This window comes from Dioszegia hungarica (assembly GCF_025882075.1).
Source record: "Dioszegia hungarica strain PDD-24b-2 chromosome Unknown MKK02contig_6, whole genome shotgun sequence".
NCBI lineage: Eukaryota > Fungi > Basidiomycota > Tremellomycetes > Tremellales > Bulleribasidiaceae > Dioszegia > Dioszegia hungarica.
The window spans coordinates 1,383,867-1,411,823 of NW_026515768.1; the positions used below are offsets into that span (position 1 = coordinate 1,383,867).

General features: G+C 57.8%; 12 protein-coding genes across 12 annotated transcripts; 6 read left to right on the top strand and 6 right to left on the bottom strand.

Moving 5' to 3' along the window:
- Positions 1–19: 19 nt before the first annotated feature.
- MKK02DRAFT_22873 (Rgp1-domain-containing protein) lies at positions 20–2,859 on the top strand (the record flags this gene model as incomplete). Its single annotated transcript, XM_053086638.1, has 4 exons — positions 20–677; positions 728–1,657; positions 1,705–2,166; positions 2,213–2,859. The coding sequence occupies 4 exons, from the start codon at positions 20–22 to the stop codon at positions 2,857–2,859; spliced, it is 2,697 nt and encodes an 898-aa protein (XP_052948092.1).
- A 917-nt stretch (positions 2,860–3,776) lies between these two features.
- MKK02DRAFT_42703 (uncharacterized protein) lies at positions 3,777–4,480 on the bottom strand (the record flags this gene model as incomplete). The annotated part of the gene is made up of 5 exons (XM_053092121.1): positions 3,777–3,858; positions 3,907–3,960; positions 4,005–4,080; positions 4,125–4,286; positions 4,333–4,480. 5 exons carry the CDS (start codon positions 4,478–4,480, stop codon positions 3,777–3,779), a joined length of 522 nt encoding a protein of 173 aa, XP_052948093.1.
- Positions 4,481–5,507: 1,027 nt separating this feature from the next.
- Positions 5,508–9,435, top strand: MKK02DRAFT_31771 (uncharacterized protein; the record flags this gene model as incomplete). Its single annotated transcript, XM_053088373.1, has 4 exons — positions 5,508–6,809; positions 6,847–8,271; positions 8,316–9,149; positions 9,193–9,435. 4 exons carry the CDS (start codon positions 5,508–5,510, stop codon positions 9,433–9,435), a joined length of 3,804 nt encoding a protein of 1,267 aa, XP_052948094.1.
- Positions 9,436–9,739: 304 nt separating this feature from the next.
- On the top strand, positions 9,740–10,466 carry MKK02DRAFT_22677 (uncharacterized protein; the record flags this gene model as incomplete). The annotated part of the gene is made up of 2 exons (XM_053086608.1): positions 9,740–9,933; positions 10,028–10,466. The coding sequence occupies 2 exons, from the start codon at positions 9,740–9,742 to the stop codon at positions 10,464–10,466; spliced, it is 633 nt and encodes a 210-aa protein (XP_052948095.1).
- A 132-nt stretch (positions 10,467–10,598) lies between these two features.
- Positions 10,599–12,413, bottom strand: MKK02DRAFT_42706 (uncharacterized protein; the record flags this gene model as incomplete). The annotated part of the gene is made up of 3 exons (XM_053092122.1): positions 10,599–10,917; positions 10,960–12,044; positions 12,090–12,413. The coding sequence occupies 3 exons, from the start codon at positions 12,411–12,413 to the stop codon at positions 10,599–10,601; spliced, it is 1,728 nt and encodes a 575-aa protein (XP_052948096.1).
- A 465-nt stretch (positions 12,414–12,878) lies between these two features.
- On the bottom strand, positions 12,879–14,056 carry MKK02DRAFT_31774 (Spt20 family-domain-containing protein; the record flags this gene model as incomplete). The annotated part of the gene is made up of 3 exons (XM_053088374.1): positions 12,879–13,529; positions 13,577–13,870; positions 13,934–14,056. 3 exons carry the CDS (start codon positions 14,054–14,056, stop codon positions 12,879–12,881), a joined length of 1,068 nt encoding a protein of 355 aa, XP_052948097.1.
- Positions 14,057–14,340: 284 nt separating this feature from the next.
- Positions 14,341–18,760, top strand: MKK02DRAFT_22548 (Foie gras liver health family 1-domain-containing protein; the record flags this gene model as incomplete). Its single annotated transcript, XM_053086585.1, has 15 exons — positions 14,341–14,784; positions 14,826–15,183; positions 15,225–15,555; positions 15,593–15,856; positions 15,903–16,149; positions 16,193–16,422; positions 16,459–16,604; positions 16,652–16,713; positions 16,761–16,821; positions 16,867–17,186; positions 17,235–17,368; positions 17,414–17,574; positions 17,621–18,046; positions 18,174–18,291; positions 18,337–18,760. 15 exons carry the CDS (start codon positions 14,341–14,343, stop codon positions 18,758–18,760), a joined length of 3,726 nt encoding a protein of 1,241 aa, XP_052948098.1.
- Positions 18,761–18,817: 57 nt separating this feature from the next.
- MKK02DRAFT_23098 (protein-L-isoaspartate O-methyltransferase) lies at positions 18,818–19,958 on the bottom strand (the record flags this gene model as incomplete). The annotated part of the gene is made up of 8 exons (XM_053086670.1): positions 18,818–18,859; positions 18,903–18,981; positions 19,040–19,157; positions 19,268–19,429; positions 19,480–19,613; positions 19,666–19,733; positions 19,792–19,845; positions 19,923–19,958. 8 exons carry the CDS (start codon positions 19,956–19,958, stop codon positions 18,818–18,820), a joined length of 693 nt encoding a protein of 230 aa, XP_052948099.1.
- Positions 19,959–20,530: 572 nt separating this feature from the next.
- On the top strand, positions 20,531–21,167 carry MKK02DRAFT_36119 (putative DNA-directed RNA polymerase ii 13.3 kDa polypeptide; the record flags this gene model as incomplete). The annotated part of the gene is made up of 3 exons (XM_053089351.1): positions 20,531–20,595; positions 20,689–20,778; positions 20,822–21,167. 3 exons carry the CDS (start codon positions 20,531–20,533, stop codon positions 21,165–21,167), a joined length of 501 nt encoding a protein of 166 aa, XP_052948100.1.
- A 121-nt stretch (positions 21,168–21,288) lies between these two features.
- MKK02DRAFT_42711 (major facilitator superfamily domain-containing protein) lies at positions 21,289–23,488 on the bottom strand (the record flags this gene model as incomplete). The annotated part of the gene is made up of 11 exons (XM_053092123.1): positions 21,289–21,704; positions 21,759–21,805; positions 21,853–21,941; positions 21,989–22,155; positions 22,208–22,270; positions 22,331–22,341; positions 22,396–22,455; positions 22,518–22,709; positions 22,755–22,778; positions 22,828–22,943; positions 22,988–23,488. 11 exons carry the CDS (start codon positions 23,486–23,488, stop codon positions 21,289–21,291), a joined length of 1,686 nt encoding a protein of 561 aa, XP_052948101.1.
- A 568-nt stretch (positions 23,489–24,056) lies between these two features.
- Positions 24,057–26,504, top strand: MKK02DRAFT_42712 (uncharacterized protein; the record flags this gene model as incomplete). The annotated part of the gene is made up of 3 exons (XM_053092124.1): positions 24,057–24,071; positions 24,147–26,421; positions 26,479–26,504. 3 exons carry the CDS (start codon positions 24,057–24,059, stop codon positions 26,502–26,504), a joined length of 2,316 nt encoding a protein of 771 aa, XP_052948102.1.
- Positions 26,505–26,606: 102 nt separating this feature from the next.
- On the bottom strand, positions 26,607–27,732 carry MKK02DRAFT_36120 (GPI anchor biosynthesis-related protein; the record flags this gene model as incomplete). Its single annotated transcript, XM_053089352.1, has 7 exons — positions 26,607–26,826; positions 26,877–27,115; positions 27,168–27,243; positions 27,293–27,327; positions 27,383–27,482; positions 27,541–27,631; positions 27,684–27,732. 7 exons carry the CDS (start codon positions 27,730–27,732, stop codon positions 26,607–26,609), a joined length of 810 nt encoding a protein of 269 aa, XP_052948103.1.
- Positions 27,733–27,957: the final 225 nt, after the last annotated feature.

Sequence of the window (27,957 nt, forward strand, 5' to 3'; positions counted from 1 at the left end):
TAGCATAGCAACAGGCAATATGGCCTCCTTCTTTGGCTTCTCGTCGAGCTCGTCCGCCGCCAAGCTCGCCCCGACCAAGCCGGAAGACCTCCCGGTGGAAGTGACCATCACGCCAACTGCGGGTGCCTTCTACGCAGGGGAGACGTTCAGCGTCGGCATTGCCTTCTCCTGCTCGCGGCGTCCTGGCGCCACGCATGCCGCTTTCCAGCCCAATAGCCCTCTGGTCGGAGGGAGCAGCTCGGCGGATAATTTCAAAACGCCAACTTCGGCCACTCGGACCCTGGACCCATCTTCACAGTTAGTGGAGCCAAGCCAGCTGCCCACACGTAAACGGCAGATAGGTCTCGCTATAGATACCCCGCCCGAATCATACAATGCAAAAGCGGGTCCCTCACGCCTCACGACCCCTCGTGTCCACCCAAGCGGAGGGGGATATACCGACTCTCCAGCGGTATACGCGGACTCGCCCTACTCCCCTGGCGCGAATCCGGCTCGAGGAGGGTGGCTAATATCAGGCTCGCCTATGAGGGATGGACTCGGGATGAGGAGTCCGGAAGGTGCGAGGCGGTATTCTGGCAAGACGGGGCAGGAGAGGCGGACGCAGAGTTTGGCGATGGGGAAAGGGATGAGTCCGCAGGAGATGGTGTGGGCCTTAGGGGGACAGCGTGAGTTGGTCTGTCCAGTCTGTTAATGCGCATATGGAGATGATCAATAACTCATTGCATAGCTCCACCGCCATTGCCTAGTCGCCGACCACCGGGGGAGACACGCATACCTTCCTCTCATCCACATTCTCGCAAGATATCAGTCACGACTCAGCCTCGACCCAACTCCCCCTCTGCAGGAATCATTGACCTGTCAGATGATCACTTGGCTACCATCCCCGAATCTGCTTCTACCACGGAAATGAACGGCCGCTCCCGTCCACAACTCTCCCGCATTACATCCGCCTCATCCGCCTCCTCCTCGGCTACCGCCTCTTACGTCGACATAGGGGACGATACCCCTCGATACCGGCCCTGCTCTGATCGTCGCATCCTCTCTCCTCCCCTCACGCACCGCTCACCGCCTCCTTCCCATCCTTACATTCGCTCCCTCGCCGAACCTCGCGAAACAACCATCCTCTGGGCCCACACCCGCATCGTAGCGCACTTTCACCCCTCAAACGCCTACATCCCACCGGACCCTCTGCTCCCACTTCGCTCGCTCCTTCTACACCAACCCATTGGCGCTGGGTCCGGTGCCCTCACCTCCTCCCAATCCGCAGCTGGAGGATCGAGATGGCAATTGTCCTTCGGAACGGGAACGATCGGGCACGAGACCAAGCCGTCTCTGACGGGCTCGCTGGTCGGGCTGGCAAGCTCGCTGGTGTATGGTGGATCCGCAGGGACGTTGGAGGAAGATCGTAAAAAAGCGTGGAACACGAAAGACCTGCCTGTCCTGGAGACTGCCCGGAGCCTTTTGGGCGTGGACATACGGCTGAAAGAAGGGGAGAAGAGGGAGTATACGTATTCCTTTCCGATACCGAGGGATCTACCGCCCACGCATCGCGGGAGGGCGTTTGCGTTTGGGTGGAGTCTGGTGTTGAGCATGGCGGTGGGGAACGGAGGGAGTAGGGAGATTGAGGTGCCGATAAGAGTGTGGAATCATGTTGCTCGTGAGCTCTGAACACTTCTCTCATGTGGAGCACAAGCTGACTCTCAGTTGGGTCGGCGCCGCAGCCATATAATGTGCTCAGCCCGATCATCCAGACTCGCGACGAGGGCACCGTGGTCGAGGTCAAGCCCCTCTCGGCGCCTTCTGCATCACTCAGCTCGCCCCAGCCAGCAGCGAAATCAGGCGATACGAAAGCATCGCTGGACGCCTATGCCCAACAGCTGCTGAATACAAGCCATTCGACGCCCAAAGCAGCTCCACCCTCGCCAGGGCGGAAGCTCGCCTCGGCTCGTCCGGCTTCGCCATCACGATCTACGAGACCTGAGGAGGACGGGGCAAGCGTGCCGCTAGGAAACGGCGCCCTGGATATACCAGACTCGGGAACATTAAGGGCTGGGCGCGGGAGAAAGGGAAGCTTCATCCAAGGGGATGAGGAGCTGGTGGAGGAAGGAGGCGACGGACATGGGTGCGATCAAGCAGTCGAGATTCTCAGCCGGCACTCCACTAAAGGTAATCCATTTATCTCTGTCAGTTGTAGTACTACGCTGAAAAGCAGCATCCTACGATATTGCCAAAGACGGGGACCTCGTCTCGGTCTTTACACTCCTTAAAACCACCCACCGCCTCGGCGAAACCATTCTCGGCGTAATCACAATCAACCCGCCCCCTCATCCTTCTCCGACGCGCCGCGTCCTTCGCTTCTCAGCGTACCTCGAGTCCAACGACCTCATCCCCACATCCCTCCTGCCCCCTTCGGCGCGCGGCGGCGTCTCGGCCCAGCCCGCGCTGGTACGGACCCATGCGGACTTTAACGCGGGATACGTGAATCACACGGGACGGCTGGCGTTCAATCTGGATATTCCGTCAGACGGGACGCCGGGATTTGCGTTTGGCGCGGCGGCGGAAGAGGGGGATGGAGGGGTGGAGTGGAGGATACGTCTGGCGTTCCTCGTGACTAGCCCGAGTCGCCATGGGGAGAGGGGAGGGGAAGCGCGGTCAGTGCTCGTCAGTGCGAATGAGGGGGACAATCGGTTTTACGAGGCGACGAATTCGTTGGCGCCGATAGAAGTGGATGTGGGAGGGGCAGGGAGGGAGGTGATGGAAGAACAGATGGGAACGGAGACGGTGGAGTGTGAGATACCGATCAAGGTACTGCCGGGGAATACAGCGTTGAAGGTGCGGCCGTTAGTGTATATCATCTAGATCGATAGAGATGTCAGAACCGAAGAGGGAAACAGTCCACATGGTGCATCTGCAGCAGTAAAAGATATAGATGTACTGGAAGACCGCAGACATGAACAGCTGAGATATCAGCCGCAATTCCCCCAACTTGTGTTCAATCCAAAGAAAGGTGAAGAGGAGAGAGGGGTATCAGAGAACCTAGTAACAGCATAGCTACCGAAGTCGCGTAATGCAGATGGCACTTCCTATATATATTTTGCATAGGTGAGATCGTCATAGATGGGAGGAAGGGGAGGGTGGTGAAGGCCAAAAAAAGGCAAGCAACGGGCAAAAAGACTGAGTCACTCACATTCTAGAGGTTGAGCAGACCAGCGACGCTGGATCGAGCTGGCAAATCTGCCCCTGCATCATTGAGCTAAAGTAAGGACGATGGACAACGCGAAAGGGTTCATGAGCGAGCGCGCAATTCTCGGTTTCACCTCCACCCGCTGAAACTGCCACACCCATTAATCCCGGCTATATCCCCGCTCCGCCCCTGCCCGCCGTACCGCTGATATTTCGCGACACAACCTTCTCTTTCTTCTTCACCAACTTGCCCAGTCCCGCTCGAGTTCACACTTACAGCTCGAGATCACCGCGGACCCTACGTTCCGTAGACGGGGGGGAAGAAGCTGCTTGCGGTGGATTCACCTCTGGAGGCAGGAATAATTTTTGGAGAGGGATGGAAGAGATATCCGCTACTCGTTAATCGCCCTTCATCCAATGTGGATGTCGAGGTTTCATGTTGAGTAGACATTATATCTGGTATGAAGAGGTTGTAAAGAGATATTGAGGAGCGCGGAGCGAGGGGACGGTGGAGGTGGTCCTCGCCGTGTCACTATTCGTGAAGGTGATCTGAGTATGCAAGCGGTGGTGATACATCGACATCGCCTCTAGCCTTACTTTGATACAGAGTGCTTCTGCAGATCCTCCATCTTGAGCGTCTTGAGAGATGCCAAAGCGGTTGCTGAGAGGTCCACCCTGTGATCTCAGCCTTGAGGTCGAGGAGAACGTCACAAGGAGGCTTACCTCGGCACGACCCTTTCTCCCAGCCGATCAGACGCTGTCAACGCTTCCTTCCACCTTCCTGTCAGCCATAGGCCAGTCAAAGCAGCCCTGATACGTACCTGTTGACGCAGAGACACCACTTGCAGCCGTCCTTCAGCCCCGCGAATCCAGGACGCGGAGTCATGAGGTCGTTCCCTGCCCTCATCAGCTCGGTCCTGCCCGCAGCAGCACAGACATACCGTTCTCCTTGCTGAATCGCAAAAACTCGTCCGTCACCACCGCTCCGACATAATGCTGTCCCGGATCCTGCCTGATGCCCCAGCAATACCCATCTCGCTGGTACCCTGTAGGATGGGACGAATCGCCCTCTTTGGTCAAAGGCTGGAGCGGTGCTTCAAGCACTACGACATGTCAGCACATGATCTCGCAATGAGAAGAGGGACCTACCGCTCATCTTGGAACTGTCGATGGACATGGTAGTAGCGGATCTGTAGGCGATACCGGAGGAAAGAGCAGGCGCGAGGGGTGACGCGATTCGACGCGTGAGGAGTGCGACAAGATTCAGCGGCAGGCCGAGCAGAGCGCGGATGTTCATACGAGTGGACTGATGTTGTCTTGATAAGAAGTTGATAAGTAGACTGTCAAAGCAGGCAAGAGAGCATCGAACGCGAACGGAGCGCGACTATGGCGTCATCGTCAGCTGGAGTGATCGGCAGTGGACTGCCTCCACCGCGGCTTCGGCCATCCTGGTATGGCTTCGGTTTCTCTTAGCTCGCTGAGAGATCGCGCCCAGGCCAGCTCTCGGCTCGGCGTCGGCACAGCTCACTATAGACTGCAGGCTGAGAGCTGGTCAGCTGTGAGACGGTAAAAACTTCGGTAGCGCCGTTCACCCACAGTCTAGCCCGATCGCTTGGCCAGAGCGAGGAATGAGAACTGCAGCATCGCCCCTCATCGCCCCTGCGTCCCTCTCTGCGCTGCGAATTATGCTCGTTCTGCTTCTGTCTTTTCCTTTCTGTCTCCCCCTATCTCGCATCACTGGCTACACTCTCGCTGTCCCTATACTCAACAGCCTCCACTTGAGCATGATCTGGAGCCCCAGCTAGATCAGGCATCGATCAGGTCCGGGTGCTAAAAAAGTCTACTTTACCCTGAGCTGAGACTGCGAAAGCTTTAAACTTGCGTCATCCACATCTCGTCCTCCAATCTTCCCGTCCCCGGGCAGGTACGCAGGCAAGGCGACAAGGCAGTGGAAGAGGTCGACGACGCTACTACCTCTCCCACTCTATCATCTGTCACTTACCGCCGTGTCTCGGATAACAGGCACAGCGAGCAGCGTGCAAAAGAGCGCCCCGTCTCGCTCGCTGCAATCCTCGAGGTCGTCCTCGCTCGAAATAGAGATCGAGGGGTGTAAATAGTAAGTCTGGCGACGACATCGCGTGTCTGAAGGGGGGCGATAGGAGACGTCGCTATGAGCTAGGGTGTGTGCTCTGGATAGTACTTGGTACATCGTTACCCAGTCCCGGCCCGTGTTTCAGCTGGTCTTGCGACCGAAGCGGGACCTCAGCAGCTGACTCATCAGGATTATACCTATCTCTCCTCAGCTCAATTGAGTTTCATCCATCATGCCCTCCCTCTTCCACAAGCGCCGCGGGTCCGATATTCCTGCCGAGCTCACCGACAAATCCACCCACACACCCGTCACCTCGCACGTCGATCAGCCCATGGCGCACTCTTCCCCTCCAACTGCCGGAGGGGGCAAGCTCCGTAGCTTCTTCAAAGGCGGAATGAGTGACGAGGCCAAGTCGGATATGCGGCGCAAGCTGTCTAGTCCGAGCGAGCTGTTCAAGCCCCGCTCAGACCAACCCCGCTCGGATATCACATCTGGGTGGGAAGAGGTCAATGCGACGCCTCAGCGGAATGGTGCGGCGGCCGGACGACGAGGCAGCCTAGGCTCTCCAGCCCTGTTCCCGGAGAACTTTAGCTTGTCGCAGTCTGCCTCGCCAGAAGCTTCGCCGGTCGCAGCGAGCAAGCGCGGGAGCAGGCAGTGGGCGCCATCGTACCCTCTTGTCCTGCCGGATGAGGACAGCTACGCCGATATAGCGCCGGACGGACAAATCAATGGGACGAGCCCGCCAGCACCCAGTCCGCTAGCGGGAGGAGGGATGAGCGAGAATGAGAATAGGCGGTCATTGGATATGAGGGGAAAGCTGGCGTCGTGGGAACCGCTCAAGCCGGATGCGCCAAAAACGGCGGCTGCGCCAGTCACTCCCACTCGGCGGACGGAAGAGTTGCCGAAGATCGAGGAGGCACCGCGGGCCAAGCCGTCTTTACAGCTGCAGACGCAGAAGGGCGATATCGGCACCGGACCACTCATCGAGCGGGAACCACTATTGGCGTCTGAATCTTCTTCTCGGCGGGAGAGCGAGGAGCCCCTCGTTTCCACCCCTACCGCCACCACCCCTTCCGGTCTTACCCCTTCCACATCTGTATCCAGACTTGCCTCTCCGACCGGTAGTACACCAATAATGTCACCCATACCAGGCATGATCGTCGGTCCCAACGGCAAAATGCGGCCTGCGATGCCGTCGAGGCGGACCACGCTCATTCAGTCGCCTCCCATGCCACAGCCGATCAAGAATTTGCCAACGATGCAGGGCTGGGCGGGGTTCAATCAGGCTGCGGGCGGGGCGAGCACGCCAGGATGGGGCGGGATGGGCAAGGAGGGAGGTGGAGCAGTCATGTCGCCAAGGACGCCGGGCGTGCCCCGCACGCCAGGATGGGGTGGTCTGGGGACGCCTGGAATGGCTACACCACGCACGCCGGGTGGAGGGGGGTTCCCGTTCTCCATGCCGGGCTCGGGGTCAAAAGAGAAGGGAAAGTCGGCGTCGTCAGAGGAGGAATTGAGGAAGATGAGGAGAGCTATGGTGAGTTCTGTACCCTATAGGCTTGCTGACGCTACAGCCTGTCATGCTTCGCCAGGCTTCAACAAAACCCATGCCCGTCGACGATGGCGGAGAAGCCGGCGACGACGACGATGACGATGATGGATCGGATACCGAGGTGGAAGGTGGGGAGGAAGATGACGACTCCGAGCCGGAAACGGAAACCGAGCCGTCGCCTATGAAGAGCAAGGGGAAGGGGAAGGCGATGAGTCCGCTCGATCGGCTGAAGGGTAAAGGGAAAGGGAAGGCTTCGACGGCCGGGAAAGTCACGCCGTCGAGCTCGCTCAAGATCTCGACGGTGACGGAGGAAGAGGAGGGTCCGGCGACCCAGGCCGAGAGCCTGCTGGAGCGGAGAGCACAGCTCAGTCCGCCCCTGCTCAAATCGGTCTCGCCAGTGCAGGCGGCTGTTCCTCTGCCTCAGGTTCCGGACAAGTCGCCAGCACGGGCTACGGCGCAAACGAATGGCGAGCCTCAGTGGTCCATCGGGAATTCCAGTGGCACCGGAGGCGGGTGGACAAGCTTTGCTTCTACCACTCCCAGCTTGACTCCATTCAAGCCGGCCGCAAAAACACCCAAGGCTCCGGCATCGGGTCTGCAGCGAGCGCTCTCGAGTGATGAGGGATACTTTGGCAATGCGGCTGCTACGCCCCCATCACAGAGCGTCGAGCTGCCGGAGGAGTCCAGTGCGCCGATCGCTGCTGCCCCGCTCGCTGCGCCTCTCGATCTTGGCCTCGCTGCCCCGCTTGCACCTGCGACATCGTCCCCACGGGCAGAGCCACCTCTCGCGTCCCCCTCTTCGGACATCTCTAGCAATACCGGCGAGGGCAACGACGGGTCCGACGAAGGCTCCAGTACTCACTCACCATACACTGCCAATACGTCGCTGCCGCAGAGCCCGTCCGTTGGTGACACTCGCCCAACCTCATCCACTCGCCCATCATTCTACAGTCGGGCATCCCAGTCCCTAGTGGATCTGCGTCGGCCGGAACCGGAGCGAGAAACAGAAAGTCCCGAACCGCCTCTTGCGCTAGCCAACGATCTAGCAATGGAGCCTACCCTCGTCTCTAGCTCGGAACTCATGCCCCGCCTGACACCCATCACATCCGGCGAAGCTGTCCGGTCCGCGGACATGCCCCAACGCATCGAAATGCCCGCGCACCAGAGCTTTCTGTGGGAAGCAGGTGCTCAGACTCCAGGCTGGCTTCGGGCACCGCCTACACCGTCCACGCCGGGCGGAGCGAGCAAGGTCTTCTGGGCAAGAGGGAAGGAGGGGTCCGAGACCAAACTCAAGTCAGAGACCAAAGTCAAGCGGAGGAGGTCGATGGGGGATGTCGGGGACTCGGAGCCCGAGCCGCCAGGATATGAGCCGCCTCACCCGGGTGTGGTCATCCCCAAGCCGAGGGAGGATGAGGGGAGGGAGGTCCTGCCGGGGTACTGGTGTGCTGTAAGTGAACTTCAGTGACATCACGGTGACAAACTGACCGTCAGGTTCATATCGAAGGGATGTTATCCCGCAAAATGGAATTCACCGCTCCAGGCGTACAGGCCCGCGATCGGAGCTGGAAGAAATACTACTGTATCCTCCGCGGAACTGCCCTTACGCTGTACAAATTCGACCCGCACCGCTTCGTCCCGAGGGAAGGTGCACCGCCCGGCATCAGCCCCATCGCCGAGGACGACGATGAAGAGTACCTCCACGTTCATATTCCGGCGGACCAGCAGCGTCGGGCGAGCGCATCATCGGGTACCTCGGGTGCATACGGTGCTGGTGGTCGCAGAGGGAGTGTGAGCGAGGCGGTCATGGCCGGTGTAGCCGCGGGAGGGGGCAGGCGGGGATCTACCAATAGTCCCCTCAACCCCGTGGCCGACCGGACACGCGCGGGCAGCGTATCAGGTCTTCCAGCGGGCTTTGACCCGGGACGTCGAGGATCTCTCACTGGCCTTGGGTCAAGCACCAGCGTGTCCGACTCTTCCCGGCGGACATCCGTATCTGGCGGTTCAGCATCCACATCCAACGCCTCTCTCGCTACGCCCGCCTCTGCTGCGAGTTCCGAGAAGGATCCAGCCTTGTTCGCCAAGTCGAATCGCCGTCCCTCGGTCGGTGCGACCACGATTGCCGCTCCGTCCAGCTCGGGTGGTACCACCTCCGCGCTGGCCCACTTCCAGACGAACCATCTCGTCCGGCAGTATACCCTTCAGAGCGCCGAGAGTGGACTGGCGGCGGACTATGTCAAGCGGAAGAATGTGGTCAGGATCAGGTCGGAGGGGGAGCAGTTCTTGTTGCAGACGGAGGGTGCGAGAGAGGTTGTTGATTGGATCGAGGTGAGTCAAGTGTAAGGGCAGTAGCACTTCGCTGACGCCGTAGGCATTCCAAGCGGCCACCAATGTCGCTCTCGATCTGGACGACCGACCCATGCCAAAGATCATCACCCTTCCCAGGAGACGTCGGAGACGGCCTGCTGCGGGCGCTGCAGCAACAGCGGCAGCGGGGGCGGTACCATCTACCGTGGCGGACACGCCCGAGGCGAACGTGCGTGCTGTGCAAGAGGCGGAGAGGGCAGCGAGGGCGATGGATCGAGATCTAGTGGCGGATCAGGCGAATCAGTAGGGAATCTGGCAGCAAGAGGATTGCCGAGTGGATCTTGGGTGTATCAAATATGCATTTATAGTATGAGGCTGATGGCCAGCTATAGACTTGCCACACCTAATCTCGACAACAGCTCCTTCCCGCAGTAGTCCCTTCAGCGCCTTGAGGTTGTTGAGGTCGGGTGTCGAGACTACCAACACCCACAGCAATCTTGACTTCCGTCGGAAGGGGCTTCCACGTTGAGGTATGACGCGTTGGCTGCAGAACAACTTCAGAAGCTCCTCCTTCGTCCCTTCACTTTCCAATCTGTCACTTACACCGCACAATGTCAGAAGGTATAGAGCTACGCAATCTTAAAGGCAAGGCTCCCACGCCTCCTCCGAGACATCCCGACATACAAGCGCAGGGCGGGCTGGGCAAGGCGTACAGGCTGGCAGAGGAGAAGGCGAAGGCGGCGGTGCATCTCCAGGAAGGAGGGTTGGACGTTACGAGTGTCTGGGGCTGTGGGACTGCTATATGGTGAGTAGATCATTGGAGATGTGCAATGGATATTGCGATACTCAGCTGCCTTTACCACCATATAGCGCTTCGCGGTTCACGGCTGATACCTCAGGTTCACTGTCCTCGCCACACCTCTCCTCCTCTTCCCCCGGCTCCTCCTCTTTTTTGCTCAAGTCGCACCCGCCACCACCCTCTCCACATCTCAGCGCGAGGAGCACTACGACACCCTCACGCCCCTCGAATCCTTCCTTTGCCACACCATCGGGTTCGGTCTCCTTTCCATCGCACTCATCGTCCTCTTTGGTCTGATCCCGCACTACGCGCCTCCGGCTACCAACGCTACGCGTACACCGATACTCTACGTCCTGGTGGGTCTGACGACGGTCATGGCGGCGGTATCGTACAATACTGGGTCGATTGGTGCCCTGGGCAAGGTGGTTGGCGTGGGGAATGGGGTGGTGGCTATCTGGGGATGGTGGGTGGTAGTGTTTGGGAATGTCAAGCTCAAGCAGAGGGGGTCGAAGGTACCAGCGAGGCTTAGGAAGTTGTAAATAGAGATAGAATCGTTCAGAACGATACACGAGAGAGAAATGCGCAATCAATGATGCTTCAATCCATACAAGTGGTAGACCCCGAATACAAAATCACCAGCCCAAGAATACAAAATACAATGCCTTGCTGGTCTATACAATCTCGAACCAGTCCGACTGCTTCCGGGCGGAAGTGGACACTTGGCGCTGAGGCCCATTTCGGGGTTTGGGAGGGGATTGCTTAATCTCGAACCAGTCCGACTTGTCGTCCGCAGACGAGGACGCCTGGCGGTTTGGAGCCACATTGCGAGTTTTCGGAGGGGCTTGTGTGATCTCGAACCAGTCCGACGGGTCAGTCCCTGGTGAGGAAGCGTGGCGGCCTTGAGGCATATTCCGGGACACTGGAAGGGATGGCTCGCGGCGGTCCTGAGGCTCATCCCGGGTTATGGGAAGAGATTGCTCGCGGCGTTGCCTGTCCTGTCAGTAATGCACAAGACTATGATTAGGCACTTACTTTCGGAGGGTTTGTACACTCTCATTCATAGCCTTCATCTCCAGCACCGTAATCAATCCATGGCAATAAAAAGTGCACTCGTCTGCGCCAAGACCATACACCATTTCCGGCATCCTGGTGATGTCCGGCTCGGGGAAGCGGAATTTGTTCTCCATATGGAACACCTGCAGAGCAGGCATCCCGTGGAGCGACGCGGTAGGTTTGAGAGAGGTCGAGTTGTACTCGAAACCGAGGAAGAGTTTGCGAAGGGAGGGGAATGCGTTGTCGAAGATACCGATTGGGATCTGGAGATCCTTCATCGCTGGGCTGCTCCAGACCGCCGACATGCTGATGCGGAGCTCCTGGAGCTGAGGTCCGATCGCTGCGGCAATGGCACGCAGGCGTTCGGCCGTCATTGGCGGTCCGTCCGTGGCCAGGAAGGCGTTCGGTGTGTGGCAGAGGGTGAATCGGGTGATGGGAGCGCACCCGCGCTGTCTCCTTTCCGCCAGGAACGACAGTGAATCGTCCACCGAGACGCGCATCTCCTCGCCGACGACGTAGTGGTCTATACTGCTCACCCGCGCATCGAGCGCGGGGTCCAGATACAGCCACGTCTTCCACCGCGAGAAATGCGCCGACATTTGAAGCTGGTCGAGCCGTATCGGGCACATCCTTTTGGTGTTGGCCAGGAGTTGTATAGCGATCGTCTGTGAGATGGCCATCAGATCACTGGTTGGGAGAGGAGGGAGGAGGGAGGCGTTGGGGATAGGAAGAGGATAGTCGTACATCTCAACTTGGACTTTGGACTCCAGCTCGACCCGTATAGATAATACAGAGTTCGCTTCGGCGCCTCGGACCTCGTTGATGTATACGACGTACGCGTCATCCGCTGCGTTGGCCGGGAGATCCGCATAGATGGTGCGGAGGTTTGGGAATTTCCGAAGCCAGATGACAAGGTCGGAGCTGAGCCTTTTGAGGTCAAAGCGGACCGGAGCTCTTTGGAACTCGGCGTGCCGAGGGCCATACTCCGCGAGGAGCGGCTCGAAGGGAGGGGGAGTGTTTCGGTCTAGGATCCGCACGGCGTCGCAGTATACCCTGCGCCTCTCCTGCCAATATCAGCCGCTTATACTAGCGATTCGAATAAGACATACCGTCCCGCGACCCATACTGGCCATGACCGACACCCCTACTCTATGGTAGAGTATCTCCGCTACACTGGCGGTGGACTTCCGGCTGAGCCGGAGGGCTCCCGCGAGCGTCGCACGGTCCAGGAAGGCAAAGATGCTCTGACGGATGTCGAGACAGCTGTACGCCTCCTGCGCAGCTTTGCCGCCTCGACGGATCCTCGAGACGGTAGGAGGAACAGTGGGCTCTGCGGAAAGGTCAGTCACTGGCTCCTTGCCGTTGACCTTTGGGAGAGACTGACCGGGGCGCATCACTGCCTGACCTCTCCTGTTGCTCGGAATAGCTGGCATGATGAGGAAGGTGTCTCCTGATTGATCTATGTGAAGAGAAGGGGGATAGAGCGAATCCGGTAAGCCGGTTCAAGTTGCGAGATGCAAGTCTTGACGCGTTTAATGCTGAAGCCTTTGGCCCGACCTGTGTTTCTTCCGTCGGAAGCGAGCAACTACTCATTCCTCGTCCGGCCGCTTCACCAGTGGGGATCGGTGCGCGGTGGATGCGGTGGCACAGGCTGATGGACGGGGTCCGCACCTGGATACTGTAAATGCCCAACTCCATCCCTCGGAGGGTTAGACTTGCCCATCAAGGAAGGTTGCGCTGATGCACGTCCAGAACAAGGGCCCGCGTGCACCAGCGGGATGTCGAAGCGATCAAGTCGACGGTCAGAGCGGGCTATTACAACATTGCAGCGATACTGTACTGTGGGACGATACAATCATCTATTATATACAACAGGCATACTACCGCACCCTCAATCCCTAAGTCTCCGTCTTGACCGCCTTCTTCTTTGGCTTCTTCTTGGGAGGCGGCTTTACCTCCTCCCCTTCCTCCACCTTCGGCTTCACCGCCCCCATCGGCTTGTCCGGCGATTCGTTTGCCTTGCCCTTCTTCTTCTTGGCAGATGGTGCCGATGCTGCCGCCGTATCCTTGTCTCCATCGTCTGCCGCCCGCTTCTTTTTCTTCTTCTTTGGCGGGGGAGGTGGCGGTGCCTGCTCTTCTGCTGGCATCCCTGCCCCACTGGGTCCCTGTTGTGGCTGCATGTCCCCAATACCGCCAATTCCCCCGGGTAAAGGTGGGCCGGGATGCCAAAGCCCAGCTTCCCTCGCCTCCTTCTCCGCCAGCCTGATCCGCTCGATATCCGCCATCCGTTCTTTGAGTCGCAGAATGCTCCAATTGGGCTGGAAGCCGGTACCTCCCATATGACCTGCGCCGACACCTCCGCCAGCACGAAGAAGCTTGCGCATCCGGTCCGAAGTGGATGACGCGGGTTCTGAGGCGGTCTTAGGACAACGGAGGTGCCCATCGGCCGAGAGACCGGGAGTCGCGGGTGAAGTGAGAGCCATGGAGAGGACGGCATTGCGAGTAGCGAGAAGAGATGTCCCGAGGTAAAGTGGGGGCGATGTTGCGGCCTGAGAGTAAGCACAGTTTTTTGTATTTGCTCCTAGACTGGACTCACGATAATGCTCGACTCCAGCTCTAGCGCCAGCCCTTCCTCCCAGGTCTCGCCTCTCCTCTCCAACATATGCTCTATAGTCTGCGCAAGACTCTCCGCAGCCGGGCGCATGACCACCCTGCTGCGCACATCCGGTATCCGCCTAAAGTCCTGGACCTCGACGACGAGGCATCCATCCACAAAAGCAACGGGTGGATTGATGTCATAAAGGAAGGGGATGAGGGCGGACGGGATGACTTGAGATCGGAGGGCGAGGAGGAAGGGGCGCATAGGGCCTTCATATTGGAAGTTGTGGGGCTAGATAGTCAGTCGATGCGATATTTGATCCGTGGTGGACTTCTTGGGGTGAATGCAACTCACAGACTCGGCAAACTTCCAATAAGAAGGGTGGAGCTGGACAGTCAAGCTCGCCTCCCATTTCCGGGCTTTCTTGAGGACTGTGCGGGCGAATCGCTGATGATTGTATCCTGAGGCGCTTGCCATGATTACGATGGTATGCTGGGCCTCTGGCGAGTGTACCGACGCGAGACTGCTAATCCAGGATACAAGGCGGATGAATGGGATGTTTGGGTTGTGATATGTCGAAAGGCAAAAGAGGAATGCGGAGCAACTTGGGCTTCACCTCTGTCCACCAAACATACTTCACCTTACCTTCTCCATCTTGGTCTCCTGAGCAAGATGAACTCATATCCTCATGAGGTGAGCTGGCAGAACAAATGTTTCCTCTCCATGCTGACACACAGTTCCTCGCGCACCCCCAGCCGCTTATGTTCGTGGCCGGCTTGACCCCGTCGTCCAGGGACCGAGCGGCCTCTCTAGCCTCTGGTTCAGGCCAGCGATCGCGCGCCGGCTCCACCGCTACACGTCTGGAAGCTTCACATGGCGGACCAGCTCTTACAACACCGATAGCGTCGCCAAGCCCACTGGCACACATGTCTCTCCCGATCTCCCCTCCGGCCACCTCCCCTCCTATCCGGAACGAGGACGGCTCGAAGACTTTGGACCAGGTCGCTGGGCCGTCCAAATCTAGTTCCAGCATCCAGCTTGCCGTGGATGCGGAGGAGGATGAGTTTGAGCTGCTGGTGCGAAATCTGCGGGAGTCGCTGGAGGGTCTGGGCGGGAAAGGGAAGGTGTGGGTCAAGCAGTCTGAGCGACGCGACTTTAGGATCATGCTGGTCGACAAGGTACGCTTTACCATTAGCCTATCGACTGTGAGCTGATTGTCCAGCACGTCCGACTTCCTATGCGCAAGATCAACCCCAGTCCAGCAGGATCCCAGGTCGATATCTCCGCTCCCCGCTCTCCCCTCTCACCCTTGACGCCCACTTCCCCGCTCTACCCGGACGGTCTCATTGCCCCTATCTGGGTCCGAAAACACGCCGAGATGGTCCCTTCGGTCTTTGTGCTCTTTTTACGACTGTACGAGTCGACTGAAGAAGGGGAAGTTGAGGATATCCTGGGCGGGAACGAGGCACAAAACGCGGAGAGGCGCGCAAAGGAGCAAGAAATGGATGAGGCGCTGGTCAAGGAGATAGGGGATAGGCGGAGAAGACTGGGTGAGAGGGGCATCAAGTTGACGGTTGTCTTGATGGCTAGCGCTGCAGCTCTCGGTAAGTCTCATCAGGAGAAGCTTACTCTCGCTGACTTGCAGATTCACCCGCACTTGACCCCCGACTATCATACCTCCGCCGCGCGTCAGCCCTATCCTCCAAAGCTTCGCTTTTCGTCCTCTCCCCTGTACCTGCGGATCAACTCCCCGAATTCGTACAGAGTCTGCAGGACGCGCTCTTCGACTCGGCGGCGGAATACTACTCTGCCCATGCAAAGCGCGTGAAGCGAAAACGAGCACGAGTGTCGACTAGCTCGTTAGCCGTCCCAGGCGCCGCAGGGAAGGTGCTAGGCGCGCAAGGATGGGCGGTCAGGTATGACTGGAAGAGCGGGTGGTTTGCCGAGATCCGAGGCGATCTCGACGAAGCCAGACGGTACGTCCAGTTGTCCCCTTTAGAATGAGCTGACTAGTAGGCATTACGAAGACTGCTGGAACGAGCTGGCCCGGATGTTCTCCTCAACCCAGACTTTACCACCGCGGACGAAGCGATGGGCGGAGGCCAAGGTGCTGGCTGATTGCGTCGCCATGAGGATATGCCGCTTGCTGCTGTACGGCGACGACTCGGCCAAGGTGCTCGGGCCTTTCTTTGTGCATTTGAAGCGGTTTGGGGACCTATCGCGAGGCTGGGGGATCGGGGAGGAGACGTTCGAGTTTTGGAGCTGGATCGCCCGACAGTGAGCTGGTCTCCCAGACTATCGATCCATGAACTGACCCGTGTAGATACCGCATTTTTGCAGAGCTGCTGGAAGCGGGCGTCCAGTCAGGTCTGCGTATACCAATCCTCGCCCCGCCTGTCCTTCCCACCGCCCAATCAGCTGCAATGCCCCCGACACCAGAATACTGGTCAACCCCTATCTCATCAACAAATCCACTTCAGACCCTCCAGTCACCCGCATTTTACTTCTACACCGCTGCAAGCTGTTCCGTCCAACGTCAAAAGCGCTTCGAGGAGGCGCTTGCTTTGGAGGTAAGTCTAGCGCTCGGGCGATGGTGATGTGCTGATCGACCAGGAGGATGCTCTTGCTTCGGAGTCAGGTGCTGCGTCAGGCTACGTGTCGGCCGCTCCCGGCTTCGCCAATGAAAAGAAGGTCGATCATTCCGCCGTCGTCGTTGAGCTATTCACCAAAGCTTACTCTTTGCTCAAAGAGCAAGACATGGCGCAGAATAGGACCGCGCTGTACGTGGCGTACAGGATAGCCGAGTCCTACTGCCAGTCTGCGCAGTATGACATGGCCATGCGGTGAGCTCTTTTGCTGGGGCGGAGCTGATCAGGCAGCTTCTTTGAGCGTATCTCGCCGACCTTCCAGAGAGATAAGTGGACGCCGATCGTCCGCCAGATCCGGAAGTTGTGGTATGAGTGTGCTCAACATACCGGGCAAGTCGAGTCCGCCGCGAGACTCCTGGTCGAGATGATGTGTCCAGGTGAGCTTCGCTCGCTGCTTCTGAGGAATCATGGCTGATAAGGACAGATAGCGGTATAGAAGGCGAAGATCGCATGGCACTGCCTGAAGATCTGTTATCCCTGATGAAGGTCATTTTCCCCCTTGTCTTGGGTGCGGAACCGAGCTGACAGTGCAGACTACCGCTCCCGCCAGCGAGGAGCCTATAATTCTGGACATGGGGAAAGACAAGCCATTATGTGAGCAACCCGAGACATTCGTAGTGCACCGGCTGATTCCGACAGTGGATGTCCGAGCTGGCTTCTGGCAGGCAGAAGCTCCCGTCTCCAGCTCGGTCTCATTCCAGATCTCGATCGCTTGTCCTGACGATGTCCAAATATCAGACTTGGCATTTTCGTCAGCGGTCATAGCGTTCTCGGATGGTCGACCCGACTGCACCATCGAAGCCGATTCCTCATCGGACGGTAAGGTATCACTGGTCGACCTGGGAATGATCCACCATTCCGAGCCTCAAGCCACCTCGAAAGCACGCCTACAATGGAGTCCCGGACAGGTAGTTGTGCTACAAGGGACGCTACTGGGTGACGCCGAGGGTGACTGCGAGGTGGGTCTTGTCTCTGAAGTGATATGGGACTGCCAGCTCAGAGTATAGGTCTCATCAGTCCGCCTCTTGCTTAAGCAGGGCGTCTGGGATCTTCAGCTCGGGTTCGACCCAACGCCACTTCAGGAGTGGATGGCGGGCGAGGTATCTTATGTGCCCTCTGGAGGTATCTCCAGCTCTATTCGGTAAGCGATCTTGATCAGTCTTCAGGGGCGAGCTAATCTCTTTAGCATCATCACAAGCCCTCACCTCGTCGACCTCAAGCTGGATCACCTTCCTCCAGCCTTCATGGGCGAGAGGATACCAGTGAAGGTGAAGATCACGAGCAGGGATGAGCGGGATTTGGAGCTAGTGATGTCGGTATTTCTCCACCCTGGAGAAGAGGGAGAAGGTGAGCACTTTCGCGCGGCGGGGACGACAGTAGCTGATACCGGCAGAATCGTCAATATCGCTGGACGCCAACGAGTCCACCAGCCTGCTCAAAGACCTCGATCTCGGCCTACTGAAAGCTGGCGAAGCGCTGGAGAGGACGATACATCTCAAGTCGTCCGCTATCGGGACGAAGGTCATTGACGTCTCGCTGCAGACCACCGTTGTCGCAGCAGATGTCTCATCATCGACAGACGATCCCGACTCGCCCTCCAATATGCCAGCTCGAGCGGAAGATTTTGAAGCGACAGCAGTTATACCGATCATGGCGCCGTTCGGCATGTCGACTCGGGTCACGTACTCGCCAACCAGGATGATGGATGACGGCCTGGTGGTCGACGCTACAATCAGTACGATCTTTACCGGGAATCAAGTCAGAGGGATCGAGGTCGGCAGCTTGTCTTTGACGCAAGCGGTACGTTTCTCATCTCGAAGTTGGCCTGAGCTGATCAGCTAGGGACTGGAAAACGCGGAGCTGTCTGCCAACACTCTCGCCATCGACCCCTTTGTCGCGCAGCGTGAGCTTCTGTCTTCTTGGTGTGACCCCTAGCTCATCGTCAGGCTGGACCGAACATACGGTATATAGCACGGTGACGAAGTACACTTTGCGGCCGCGTCAAGCTTCCGCCTCAGGGCCTCAGGGTGACATACCGGCAAACCTAGCTATCAGCTGGCGAAGGTGAGCCGATCACATCGTCTTCTAACCTCAAGCTGACATATCCAGTGACGACGCGTCCGAATTCATCGAGAACATCTTACCCCTCCCACCCCTCGTCTTCCCCACTCAACAATCCTTCCTGACCGCCCAACTCCGCACTCCCAAGACCGTTCACCTACAACATCCCTTTCCCGTCGTCATTACCATTACCAACTCGCACCCGACCCACTCGATACCCGACACTGCAGTAAGTGTGGACATATCGGATGCATTCGTATGGATGGGCAATAGGGTGGCGAGATTGGCGGATATACCTCCGAATAGCCAGCGGGAGATCAGGGTGGAGTGTGTGCCGGTGAGCACAACGGGATGGGTGGACTTGCCGCGAATCAGGGTATATGAGGGTGTGGATGACGCGAGGCGGGATGTGCTGCTTTCAGGCCCAGGGATGGGTAAGGGGGGTGTGGGTAGGGTGTTTGTACAGCCCTGATCTTGATACATCTCAGTCTGGTGTATGAATCCTATGTACAACATCTACCACGCTACCTCATTCCTGCCATTGACTATCAGCGTCCGTGAGAGGGACATACTGCCTAGCTTAGCTGGCGTTATCAGCTGAGAAAGCAACTTACCCTGACCCCGAAGAGCTTGGTCCTGGTCACCTCTCCCTCCGCCGATTTGTCGACTTGCCAAATATCTGTATAGTCAGCCCTCCCGCTTCAATAAGCCTTCCGGTCTTACTCCCTGTCGGGCTGTTAGAGCGAAAGACTTGCCTTGTCTGTCCGTCCCGACCGGTATAGACATCCGACCTGGCTTAGCTAGCTGATCGACCAGATCTTGAGGTATCTCGGGGGCAGCAGCTCCAATATGGATGACCTGATATGGTCCTGCTGTTCAGCTCCATCCTCTGCGTTTGTAAGAGTTAGCCCCTCACCCTGACCTGCCCATCCTGCGGCATCAGCTTGAGCCGGCATATAAGAAAGTTTTGGTATCTCACCTCTTCGACCGTCTCCGGTGACTATACGTATGCGCGCATCATCAGAGTCTACCGCCAAGCCATCCTTCGCCAGATTCATTCGCGACATCTGGGTCAAGCCGGGGATATGGTCGATCCCCACAACGGTCGCGCTAGGGGCGAGATGATGCAGTACTGCCGTCACTGCCTGAGGTCAGCCCTTCGGCGCCAATACAGGATGCTGGTAGACTCACAGTAACCACTTCCGCACCCTACGTCCAGGATAGCACCCGCTTCCTTGTCCGCAAGCTGAAGCAAAGGCAGCAAGTTCTCGCATGCGAGCGCGTGCATGTGCGGGGCGGATATGGTAGCGCCGTATCCTATGATCCTGAGTCTTAGCTATGGCACAAGGCTTATACGAGCCACTTTAATGGACTCACTGAGGGGAGTCTTGATACGCCAGCTGAACGTCGGGAACATAGTTCCTCCTGTCCACCTTGCGCATGGCCTGGAAAGCTCAGTGCGCCCGTGCTGAAATCCTCTCACGCTGCAGATAATCAGCCCACCTCTGCAACTAGTGGCGCCTGTATGAGTCCTTCTTTGAGCAGATTGTCAATCAGCTTCACTGTCAGCAGAAGTTACGGGTGAGTCAGTGGACGGTTAGCTGGAGCGAGCTGCTGAATCAGGGCGCACATACCTCTTCATTGCTTCTCCCGCTACATTTCCATGCCATGATGGTGAGGATTTCAAGCGTACTATCAGGTCTTGCCACCTGGTTGATTGATTATAGTGGATCACACAGAAGGGCATTGTCAGGCTGACCGCGGCCCGCAGCCAGCTCCTCATTCCTCACGCTTTACGGCAGAGCTCGCCATGACGTGGCTTTCGCTCTGATATCAAACTGCAATCAGAGGCCAAAACCAGCTTCCAGCCTCTCCAGCGCCTCTCTTGCATTCAACCATTATTACATTCCTATACATCATCACAGGAGTGACTCAACCGGTAAGTCACACCTCCCGCTCTGACCTCCTCGCTGCCCCTCCCCTGCTCCCGAAGTGATTAGAAACCTAAATAATATCTGTCAATCCACGGAAACTGGCCCCCTTCGGGGTGGACTACATGTCGATTATTATCATCCTTATCATGATCTCCTACCGCCTCTTCTCCCTTTGCTATCATTGTACGGGTCGAGGGGACGCATGCTGATCGTTATGGATAGGTCCGTTAGACTTCAACGTCTTCAGCCAGGTATCGCGTACCAGGCCGCCGGTTCTGTAAACCTGATCAGCATCCACCGTAGACGAGATGTCGGAGGGCAAGAACCAGCCGAATAGGATAGAGTCGTGGCTGTTGCAGGAAGACGAGAAGCCGTAAGTCTTCTTGTCAGCTTAGCATGTTGTAGTATCCCGCAGTATCACGCATGTATCAGTCTTCGCGCTTGGACAATGCGCTGACGCGTCCAGCTTGACTCTGGCTGAAGATGCCAAGCTCCCCAATGCCGCAACTATCACTCTCCGGAATCAGGACCACACCCTCGGGCACATGATTCGTTGGTACGTCTGCCTTGCGCCCATTCACATTCGCGCTGACTCCCAGCCAACTCCTTCTCGACCCCACCGTCCTTTTCGCAGGATACAAAGTTCCCCATCCCCAAACAAACAACATCGAGCTCAAAATCCAATGTGACGACCGCTCCAATCCTGCCGATGCACTCAAGCGGGCATGCACCCTCCTCATCCAGCAAACAGCGATGATCAAGCAACAATTTGTGGACCAGGCGAAAAATATCGAGATGGGTATGGGACCGGAGGCTGGTGGTATGGGTATGGGCATGGGTGGGCGGGGCGCAGGTGGGGCGTATGACCCATATGCGGATGGGTTGGGCGGTGGGGGTCCAGTGGGCGGTGCGAACGGTGCAGGTGGCGACGTGTATGACTTCTAGCGTGGAGAAGGGAGAGTTTCGAGTTGTATCTTATACTGTAACACTATTGACAGATGCAAAAGATAGATTCCACGACTGATAGCTAATGATTATGCTACAACTAATCTACTGATCCCAGCCTCTACACCTTGGCCCACAGTTCCCTACTCCTCGCCAATCGACCAATAACCAGCAATATAGTCGTCGCAGTCATCATACTCGCCCCGAACGCTATCGCTTTATTTGCGTTCGCGAGCTGACTCTCTGGACTTCCGTTTCCCAACAACGCCCCGAATATCGAACCACTGACGAGCTGCGCGATCGACATGAAGAACATGACTTGCCCGACGAGCGTGCCTGCGAATCGCATATCGTCGGCCTCGGCGGACGACATGGGCGCTTGTTGGCTCACGTACGCGCCGGACCAGAACCCAAAGAGGACGGCAAAGGCGGTCAGGCCGGGCTCGGTACGGAGGGCGATCCAGGACCAGTAGAGGACGGTCATAATGAGGATGGAAAAGCTTGTGATGTTGTATGGGCCGACATAGTCGGCGAGGACTGCACGTCAGCGCGGAAGGACGGCGTGAGCAAGTAGAGAAGCTGGAAACTCACGCCCGAGACTGATCCGCCCAAATGCTGAGGATCCGTTCGTGATGATGCTGTACGAGTCAGCGAGGCATGAAGTCTCACACATGGTGGAACTCACAGAAGATATGGTGCGAAATCACCTAGTCCAGCCAATTGTCCAAAAGTTCCGATAAAACTCAAGAAGCTGAAAAAGCTCATGATATATGTCTAGAAATGTCAGCTCTGTGCCGTATCGAGCAGAGAGGATTACTCACGAAGGACGAAAGGGAGACGCAGCAATACGAGACCTTTCGGAAAGCTTTAAAGTAAAAGAATGGCCCGGGGGGTTTGGGAGGTAACCGGGTTTTGAGGAGGAAGAACGCTGCGGCGCCGAGAGCGATGGTGATGAAGCCCATCAGTCGGACTGTCCAGGGGAAGCCGACTACTCGGTCAGCATAGCAAGGTGGACTGAGTGATAGTAATAGTGGACTTACTGATGGGGGGAAGCTTTGCTATTATCAATGGCCAAATGACGGATCCGAGGGAGGCACCAGCGGCTGTAGCGTATCAGTACGACAAGTACATCACAAACGCGTCTATGCTATCAGGAGACTAACTAAGTATACCGCTATCTCGTCAGCTTCCATCTCTTCAGACAATACGGCGGAGCAGGACAACTCACAAAGCAAGTCCGCGTCTTCTGGAGAACCACTGCCCGACGACTCCCATCGGCGATATGAAGCTAATATTGTCAGCCTGAAACCACGCCAGAGAGCGTGCGGCACAGCGTGAGGAGGCGCTCACATCAGATTATTCCCAATCCCAATCACTAAAGCGTGCACCAGAAACAACTGCCAATACTCTGTGCAGAATCCCAGCAGGATCAGGCCGAGTCCGCTCATGACCGAGCCCACGAAGATGAGCGGCTTGTGACCGTATTTGTCAAACAGGGAGCCCGTGAAGGCTGCTAGACCGAAGGTAATGAAGGCCTGGGTCCTGGAGTGTGAGCGATGAGGGGATTAAGGCAATGACTAGACTCACCCTGGTATCCACGCGATCGTGCTCCTGGTCGATATCAGCACTGAGTCCTCTACCAGACTTGTAGATAACTTACGAAGAGTAGGTCGGGATGAGCGTAAACGTGTAGTACGTCTGGAACCCGCCCAATGCGGCAGTCAGGCCAAACCCGCAAAACAGCGCGCACACTCCGCCCAATACGACCAGCCAGGCCTGCACATTAGCTCGCACCCCAGTACATCACTGCGGACACTCACCGCTTTTCCGCCGTCTGGAAATGTGACCTCCGTCCCATCCTGAGAAACCTGCACCACCTTGCCCTTCTCCCCCTGCATCGACATCCCTTCTCCCCCTTCTTCCGCCTTACCCCCATCTTCCACCTTGGTCATCTCCGTCCGCACACTCGCGTGCGTTTCTTGCCGCCTGATCTCGGGAAGCGCAGTGATAGTCACTGGCGCGTCTATGAAGGTCTGGTTGAATGAGCGATTTGACAGGCGGGAGGAAGAGCGCTGGACCGGCGTAAAGCCAGCACCGCCGTACCCCGCTTGTCTGGTCGCGGGGACGGGCGCACCGAGCGGTGGTACAGTGGGTCCGGGTCGAGATGCCGCATATCGATTAGGAACGGCACGAGGGATGTTGGGGAGCGGAGGAAGGTCGACAGACTGGCGATGATGTGAGTCGTGGGAGGATATTGAGGCGGACCGGGCGTTGGCGTTGGTGTTGACCGCACCAGCGGCTTCAGGTTGAGGATACGACATGTGGAGACAAAGAACAACGCGAACTCGCGACAGGCTTGAGAACTATGGACAGATGAGGGAGTGGAACAACTGAATAGCGCGCAACTCAAGGTCTTGCGGCTCTACTTCTCGGCCCGAATCGAGCCCTCCACAGAGGTTTTTCCGGCGCGCGGGCGTCCCCACTTCTCCCCCACCTCCACCTCCACTTTGCGTCTCGCTGCGATTTTTCACAGGTGCATCGCCTCGCTCCATTGTCCTCACTCCATCTTCGACCATCGGTCTAGGTCCCAGTATGCATGGCTCCATCCTACCACTCAACGAATACTTGCTACAGCTGAAAAAGCTTCAAATGCTCGACCAAGGTCCGAACGCCACTATCGGTCTTCTCCGAAGGGGTTTATCCGGCCCTCACGTAAGCTTGGTCGTTCCGTCGGAAAGATCACCGAATGATTTCGGCTGGCTTAGCTTGGCTTTGCCTCACGGTCAGCCTTGCACGCAACACACCTTCGCACCTGCTTCTATACCATCTCTTACCTCTACACACCCTGTTCGCCCTCTCCTGGAGTATGAGTCTCGTCAATCAGAAGATATGACGAGCACAGTGGTGAGTATCGCCTTAACTATCCTGGTCCTCGGGTTGGGCTGCTCCCCCCTCCTTGAGATGCCGCTGACAATCCAGCCACTCCAGCCGTTGTCGGCGCATCATCTCAACACCCCTCCCTCCACGCCCTCTTCCCCTCATGCAGCGAATCACACTTCCAGCTCTCCCCGAGGCGGTCTAAGCAAGGCCGAAGCGTACGCAAGCGCGCACCAGCCGCCCCGAGTCCGCTCAAAGGAGGGCGAAGGCTCGGGTGGCGTGGGGGCTGGAACGAAGTCCAAGCCTGTGGAGGGGGATAGGAGCGGTCATGTTCAGCACGCAAGTAGCGGTAGCGGCTCGCATGGACACGGACACGGGGGAGGTGGCAAGCCTATCCTGAACTGGATATCGCGAAAGTTGGGCGGAGGGCGAAGGGCTTCTATTGCCGAGCCGGGGGCGGCGGTCTCGAGCGCGGACGTGACGGGGCGGACGACGAGTACTGTCCGTGTGCATACGAATGAGCAGCGGGGCAAGTACACCACGTTGCCCAAGAAGGGCAAAACGGGCGCGGGGGACAGCCATATCGCTATTCCATCCATCACCCAGCCCGTAGCTGGTTCAACTACCGGCCAGACTCGACCGTCAATCAAGCCGAAATCCACTCAACCCGCCACCAGACTCGCCATCCCCACTCCTACCTCGCAACACCGACCACGGCTCAGCCCATCCCAAATCTTCCCCCAGACCCCCGTCCGCAATTCCATCTTGTCCGGCTCGGAAGCCCACTCCCTCCAGTCGTACTCGCTCTTCTCGGCCTCCCCATCCGAGCGGGAGCGGCGGCGCGAGGCCAACAACCCCTACCCGTCGATGCCTATCCACATGTACAAGGGAAGCATCATGTCTTCGTCCGCGTCGGCATGGGCGAGCGCAAGTGGCCTAGGCGACCGAAGCGTGTCTTTCCGGACGCGATCGCGCTCGCCCAGTGTGCGTTCGGGACGGAGTGTGAGCTCCAGTCTAAGACCCGCGGCGAGGAGGAGTATGGTGGAAGAGATGTTTGGGGAGGACGGGAGCGTCAGGTGGGGGAGCACAGGAGGGAGGAGGGAGGAATGGGATTCCCTGGCTACGGGCCGGGATCGGCGGAGCAGGACACCCGGCGGGGCAGACGAGAATGCGTCGATACGGCCTATTCCGCCGTCGCATCCCTCCTCGCCAACTCCGTCACAGTCGACTCGGTCGCAGACCCCTTCGGCCTCGCTTCTCTCGCCCAAGCCACACCGGTCCCGCTCGCTCACCTCCCCCGCTAGGCGGTTCTCGAGCCGCCAGGACTCGAGCTCGTCCATTGGAGACGCATCGGACCGGTACGGCTACGACGAGAGCAGCAGTCACGGGCTCAGTCGGCATGGCAGTGCGAGTACCAAGCCGACGACCATTGTCAGCTTTGATTCTGGGCCGGCCGTAGCGCATATTGCCCAGGTCGCGCCTGCCCCAGCAACAGCTGTAACTCCACCCACTCAGTCGGTACCTCCCAACATCCCACAAAATGCAGTAGCCGGACCGAGCACAGCCCCGACCGCCACGACCCCACCCTCTACCGTGCACAACTCCTCCATCTCCGGCTCACCCATGTCGACCACCGTACCCCCCTCACCCCTCCGTACCTCTTTCTCGCGGGACGCCTCTCTCCCCGTATCTGGACCATCCAGTCCGACCCCAACCCCCTCGGCACCCGCATTCCAAGCCCTTCCTCCCAAACACACTCACCCCCACCCGATCCATAATCCCCGTCCATCGTCCCCTCCAAACGATAACGCCTCCATCCTCACTCTTGCCAGCTCCACATTCGCCGCCCCCAACCCGGCTTATGGCGCCCCGAGCGGTGCTGGGTCTCTCCACCGCCCAACGAGCATCTCTCGGATGAGCATGATCAGCAACTACGCGCCGAGTGCTCCGCGGCCAGGTCTGGGCACGAGCCCGTCGGTGACCTTTGCGCCTATACCCAATGAGTCTGGGGTATCTGGGCCTCCTACGCCGGGACCATATGCGTATGCGCCGCATCGACCTTCATCGCTCGCGCCGTCTCATCGGTCCGTGGATGAGCAAAATCGGCGGCCGCCATCCCTCGCCAGTCCCCTCCCGCTTGATCAGCAACAGAAGGAGTATCAGCCTTCGCTCCATCCCACGCTGGGGACAAGGGGTTCGGCATCACTCTCGCATGCGAGCTGGGGGCTCGGCCGGGCGGGCGGAGTGGATGAAGGAGCGAGTACGCGGGCGATGAGGCGGAAAGGGAGCGAGAGTAGCGTTGGGAGCTTTGAGAGTAGGTGGTCTTGGCGCGGAGCCGGAGCCGGGGTATCGCCGGGAGTCGGGAGGGTCATGGGGGGTGAGGTTAGTAGGAGTGGGAGTGGGGTCATGTCGTAGCTGGACAGGTGACGATAAGGTGGAAGAGCCAATATCATCATGTAGTATATAGTGCGTAAGTAGTAGATCAGATCAGTAAGAGACAAGCGACACGAGATTGTTTGTAGACATAGCGATGGATTTCTTTACATGTATTTACTCAGGCACCTAGACTCCCCACCAGAGCGACATGACGCCCTTGGCATAGCCCACAATCTCACTCCCCGACAACTTGCTCTCGCCATATATCCGATCCACAAACGTGATGGGTACTTCGCCGACCGTGTACCCTAATGCGCGAGCCCGGACGATGATTTCCATCTGGAAGACGTAGCCTTTGGACGTGCACTGAGAGATGATATTCTGGAGAGCGGGTTTCCGGTATAGTCTACCTTATCAGCTTGCGTTCTGGCTCTATCTCGAACGGAAAGGACTGACCGGAACGACCCCGTCAGATCGCTGACCCCAGGCTGCAACACCGTATCCGCCAAAAAGTTGGCTCCGCGCGAAACCAGCTTGCGCTTCAGATCCCAGCCGTACACCCCGCCCGGACCCAGTCCTATTGGTTTGACGCCGGACAAGAAGCCCGGTTTGGGGTGAGACGAGTATCGCGTGCCGGTGACAATGTCGAGGTTGTGCGTTTTTTGTTGGCGGATGAGCTCGGGGATGAATTTGGGCTGGGCGTTAGCGGATCCGCTGGGAACGGGAAGGGGGGGAGGGGGAGCATACGTGGTGTGAAAAGTCGGCGTCCATGATGATCACAAAGTTGCCGGTACAGAAGTTGAGGCCGTGGACGTATGCTGTCCTGCATTGTCAGCTGGGTCTGCCCGCAAGGTCCGGACGTGGAAGCTCACCCCAAGCCTAGCTTGCCTGCTCGAGGCTTTAGTACCTATACTATCAGCTTCGTCTTGACGCAATCGTGCTGAACCCTCAGCTGTACATACTACTCGGTCCTCGCCATACACTCCCGCCAACTGCTTGGCGACGTCCTGCGTCCCGTCCGGACTCGCATCGTCTACAATGATGATCTCCCAATCGATCCCACTACCCAGTCAGCTATAGCTCGTCTGCACGCATAAGAGCCGAGCAGTGTTCAACCCACTTGGCCTCAAATGTCCTGGCCAGCAACCAGATGATCACAGGCAAGTTCTTGCGCTCGTTATAAGTCGGGAGGATGATGGAGTATTTATCGGCTGCGGAGTGAGCTCTGCCCTGTCTGACACGTGTGCAGAAGACTCAGCTCACTCGTACCGTCGTTAGCTGATGACATGTCTATTGTGTGATGCCTTGACATGTGCGATGCTGAGCTGGGTATCTGCTTAGTATGAGCTATCACTCAGCTGTGGATATGGTCAAGAGGGCTGCTCGCTGCGCTGGAATGGACGCGTTTCATCTTGTGCCCCTCTAAATTGCCCAAAGCGGCGAATTCCTCTACTCTGATTTGATGCCGTTCACCAGGTACCAGCCAAACCCTGCGCCCAAGACTGGCCCCTTTGTTTGGTTCAATCGCCTAATACAA